The sequence below is a fragment of the Orycteropus afer genome, unplaced genomic scaffold (assembly GCF_000298275.1).
Source record: "Orycteropus afer afer isolate SDZICR_OR568_19922 unplaced genomic scaffold, OryAfe1.0 scaffold00128, whole genome shotgun sequence".
In the NCBI taxonomy this organism is placed as follows: Eukaryota; Metazoa; Chordata; class Mammalia; order Tubulidentata; family Orycteropodidae; genus Orycteropus; species Orycteropus afer.
The window spans coordinates 7,898,019-7,902,579 of record NW_006921715.1 but is presented as its reverse complement, the minus strand read 5'-3'; the positions used below and the strand labels follow the sequence as shown (position 1 = coordinate 7,902,579).

The 4,561-nt window shown below is 65.1% G+C and overlaps 1 protein-coding gene across 1 annotated transcript in view; it reads right to left on the bottom strand.

Moving 5' to 3' along the window:
• The window catches only part of CEP170B (centrosomal protein 170B), a 26,078-nt gene that overhangs the window by 9,933 nt on the left and 11,584 nt on the right, over positions 1 to 4,561 (bottom strand). Inside the window, exons 9-13 of the mRNA XM_042781496.1 lie at positions 4,317 to 4,378; positions 3,989 to 4,162; positions 3,618 to 3,708; positions 1,776 to 3,485; positions 395 to 626 (exon numbers count right to left, since the gene is read on the bottom strand). Coding sequence (XP_042637430.1) covers positions 395 to 626; positions 1,776 to 3,485; positions 3,618 to 3,708; positions 3,989 to 4,162; positions 4,317 to 4,378 — 2,269 coding nt within the window. The remainder of the gene's footprint in view (positions 1 to 394; positions 627 to 1,775; positions 3,486 to 3,617; positions 3,709 to 3,988; positions 4,163 to 4,316; positions 4,379 to 4,561) is intronic.

The following is a 4,561-nucleotide window of genomic DNA, read 5'->3' as shown; positions in this document are numbered from 1 at the left end:
CAATGACATGAGACAAAGTATATGTGAACTGCTGTATGAAAAGTGAATTTACTCTGTAAATCTTCACCCAAATCCTAATAAAAAAAAAAAGCTTTCAAAAATACAAAACAAAAAAAAAAAAAACTTGGTGGGGGCCCTGTTCTACAGAAATCCGCCCCTCCCCCCCTCCCCCCGGGCTGGTCTACAGTCATGCACTCACTCACTCACTCACTCACTTGTTTACGCAACAGCTCCGGTCTGGGCCAGGACCCCCCCAGTCAGGTCTCAAAGACCCTGGATTGTTCCACGTGCACCCCAGGGCCCTGGGTACCTCCGTATGCATCTGGAACCCCGGCTATGTCTGTGTGCACCCTGGGGACCCAGGTACGTCCACGTGCACCCTGGGGCCCTTTACCTGGCGATCTCCGCAATCTCTGCTGTCTGCACGATGAAGCCATAGGGGTCAGCCTCCTCCTCAGGGTCGTCCGGGGCCCGCGGCCCAGGAGCCCGGGGCCGGGGATGGTTGGAGCCACCGGCCCGCGGGGTCTGCGTGGCTGTTGAGACGTGGGGGCGGGTGTGTTTGGGGGAGCTGCACTCCTCCTCGGAGGTGGACGTATAATCCGAGCCCGGCTGCCGGCGGCGCGTGTCTTGGTGAATGAATTGGTTTCAGAAGCAGACACAGCACAATAGCACCCTTATCCACACTGGAAACATTGCCAGGCACCCACACAGCCCTCCGTACATGGCCTCCACAGCCAGAGCACCCCACGCAGGAGCCAGCAGCACCAGGCCGCAATGACACCAGCTGCGGCTGGCAGGGGGCAGCAAAGCATGGGCCCTCAGCACAGGCAAGCAGCGCTCAGCTCACCGCCCAGGCAGCCAGCCCCCAGCCTGGCACAGCCACTGCGGGCAGGGCACCCGGCCCCTCCTCCCTACCCTGCCAGTGTGCACCGGGCAACAGCACCTGGACAGTGCCTGCCGGCACCTGTGAGCACAAGGAATATCTGCCCGGCAGGGGCCTCCTTAGGCCCCAAGACCACCTGCCCCTTGGCCCCCCTCGCCCATAGGTAGCAGCCCCATGCCCAAGTGCAAAGGTGATCAGGCGGCCGCCGGTGGCAGTGCCTGGGGAGAGGCTGTTAGTTTCAGGGAGATGATGCAGAGAGTGAGGGCGTGGCTGGGGCCGCAGGAAGGAGACAGAGCCCCACAGTGGGCACACCAGCCTGCAACCCAATCAGCCAGTGAGAGGCTTCCCCGGTTCTGCAGGCTCAGAGGGTGTCTGCAGGCCCTGGGCGCGTGGCACAGGCGTCCTCTAAACACCTAAGCAACACAGCCACGGCAGCTCAGGGAGTGAGAACCATGGGGAACCCGCCCAGCCTGGAAATCCCTCCCACAGTGGTGGTCTGGGGCTTCACGTGCCCCTCAGAAGCCTGGGGTCGGGACTGTACTGACAGGAAGGCAGGCAGACCAACCAAGTCTCCGGAGTCCCTGATCCACACCCCCAGGTCTCGGGAGATGTGAGGAGGAGGCCCTGTTTTGAGGTGTCCGGCTTCCTGCCCTCCCTCTCCACCAGAGGTCCTGGGGGTTCCAAGCAGCTCAGGCTGCTTGTGTGGGGGCCAGGTACATGCCCCCACCAGCCTTTGGACCAGGGGATCAGAGACCCAGGGCCTGGTGCCCGGCTGACACTCAGGACCTTGCACAGACCCACTACCTGGCGGGTCCGGGATCTCGAAAGGAGTCTATAGGATCTGGAAAGGGTCTGGGGGCCCCACTCGCCCGCCCCCGGGCCCTGCACTCACTGGAGGACGGGTAGCGGGCACTGCCCGGGCGGGCCCTGCTGAAGGGCTGGCGGGAGGCTGTGGAAGAGGCAGCAGTACTGGCAGCCTTCCTGGCTGCGGCCCGCGCCTCGGCCATGGTGGGCTTGCGGCTGGTACAGTACAAGTCGACACTTCGGCCAGAGAAACCAGAGCGAGCGGGAGCGGCCTCAGCGTCACTGGTGCCCGTGAAGGAGCCGGCCCGCTTCCGAGGCATGGCCAGGACGTCCAGTCTCGACAGCTTCTTGGTCTGCTCAGCAGCTGGCCGGCCTGCGGGCTCAGGGGTGCCCAGGGCGCCCCGCTCGCCGTCAGCAGCCTCTGTGTCAGAGGTGTCGCCCAGCCGAGCTCGCCTGAGCCGGGACGCCCGCGTGGGCCGAGGGGTGGACAGGCTGTTGGAGCGGCTCAGTGCCTGCTGCACCTTCTGGGAGCTGCTGGAGCCTCGGCCCTGCTCCTCCCGGGTGGCTGGGGACGGTGGTGGGGCTGGCGGCCTCCGTCGAGGGCCTGGCCGTCCCGCCCTGGTGCACACGGGTGTCTCATGGTCAGAGGCAACAGCGTCCGAGATGGGCAGGTGGGTGGGGCTAGAGCCACGCTCCTCGTCTGGCCAGTCCAGGGACGCTCGGGGCCCGTGCCCACGCCTCGTGGTCAGAGGCCGTGCCAGCTCTGTGCGGCCAGGGTCCACTGGGCCTAGTGGGCGATGCTGCTTCTCCGAGAGCCGCCCACGGGCACTACTAAGGGCGGAGCCCGCCAGGTCCTGTGCGGCCAGCGGCTTGTCCTTCTGCGGCCCCTTGGGCTGTGGGGTCGTCGGGCTGGTCATGCTAGCCGTGTCTGCGTCCGAATCCCCAGACAGGGAGTCCTCTGGCGGCCGAGGGAGGCTGCCCCCTTCGCCCTGTGCCTCCACAGACTTGGACAGCAGCTGGGCCTCCAGCACTGCCAGTGCTGTCTCAGTCTCCTTCAGGATGAGGTGGGTGTCCTGGGAGTGCAGGTCTGAACGGGCAGCCCGGGCCGCAGCCAGGTCCTGGAGCAGGGGGTGGCTGGGGATGTTTGGCAGCTTGCCAGGGGCCGGGGGGCCGCTGGCTGGCTCCTTGGTGAAGCTCTCCTGCCGGACAAATGCCAGGCCCTCTTTGGGCGGGGCTGGGACAGGGCCCCCAGACTCCAAAGACCGCCCAGAGCAAAGCTGAATGACCATGCGCCCACTGGTGCTGACATAGACACCGTCCCTCGTCTGTGTGCCAGGGGGGGCTGCCTGCTGTGGAGCTGTCTGCCCTGGGCCCTCTGCCCCCCCAGTGGTCACGGATGGCTTCCTGGAGACGACAGCCTCCCTGTTCTGGTCCCCGATGAAGAATGAGGTGGGGGCCGGCTCCCCCGGGGTCCAGGGCGAGCCCCTGCTCCTTGTCCAGGCTGGCACCTCCTCAGGGCTCCTGTGTCTCTCAGGTGGCTGCCCTCTGCCCAGCTTGGGGCTCCACCCGCCATCCGACCCACTGGCATCACTGAGGCTGTCAGGGTCCAGGTCCTCCTGGACAAAGAGCGGGCTGACCTGCTGACTACCAGGCTCCGGCTGCCCAGGGCCAGCCTTCCTGGTGGCCTCAGGGCCAGCAGGGCTGTCCGCCCGCTCGCTGGGCAGCTGGGGAAGCAGACGCCGTGTGCGTGAGGGTAAAGCCACCTCAGGCTCCATAGCCCGGCAGCTAGTGCTGTTCTCTGCAAAGATGAAATCGCAGCCCATCAAGGCAATGGGGAAGCACTGAGCGTGTGCACAGAGATGGAGAACAAACAGACGGTGGGCCCACCGGGATCCTCATGCCCCACCCACTGCAGCAAGGGACCACTCACCTGCCAGGCCTGGGTCCGAGTAGCTGTCAGCCAGGCTGGCCCAGCGGGACACCCACTTCTGAGCCCCAGGGGAGCCGGGGCCTGGCAGGCCCTGCAGAGGAAAGGGCAGGAGGGTCCTTAACAAGCCAAAGTGAGCCCACAAGGAGAGGCTGACAGGAAGGGGCGGGGCTGACAGGAGAGGGCGGGGCTGACAGGAAGGGGCAGGGTGACAGGAGGGGTGGGGCTAACAGGAAGGGGTGGGGTGAGAGCCTGATAGGGAGAGGCTACAGGAAGGGGCAGGGCACACAACCAAACACCTGCCCTGCTGCTCACAGAGGCGCGTGGAACTGTGAGGTGACCATCTACGGGAGTCAACCCTGCCGCGGCCATACCTGCTGCTCTGTCTGTGGGGCCATGCCTCCTGGCCTGAATGCAAACTCCTGTAGCAGAGCTAGTCGCTGGGCCACACCCCCATCGGCCACCTCCTCTTTGTCATCTCTGATGACAGGGCGGAAGGTGGCTGAGGGAACCCGGGACAGCTCTGGGGACTCCAGCACTCCAAAGACCTACCAAAGAGGCACAGCACAGGCTTGCAGTCAGAGATACAGGCCTTGCCCTGGGGACCACCCAGAGGGCAGAGGGCCTGATTGGCCAAACTGGCCAGTGGCCTAGACCCCCAGCCTGGCTGTGTTGCTCAGCTAGTGAGGAAGGGATTGGTACACAGACACGCCAGCCTGGGAAGGCACTGGAGGGCACAGGCTCTTCCAGCACCCTCTGCCCATCTGGACAAGACACAGGCACCCAGCCAGGCCCGAGCAGATCCGCTAGGAGGACCAGCCCCCAGTGCTGTCGCCAACGCCCAGCTGCTCCATCACCACCCCTAGTCCCTGCTCTGCCTTGCCCCACCCAGAGGCACCTGGTGGATTATCCACCCCAGTCCCCACCCACCTGGACAATCACCATCT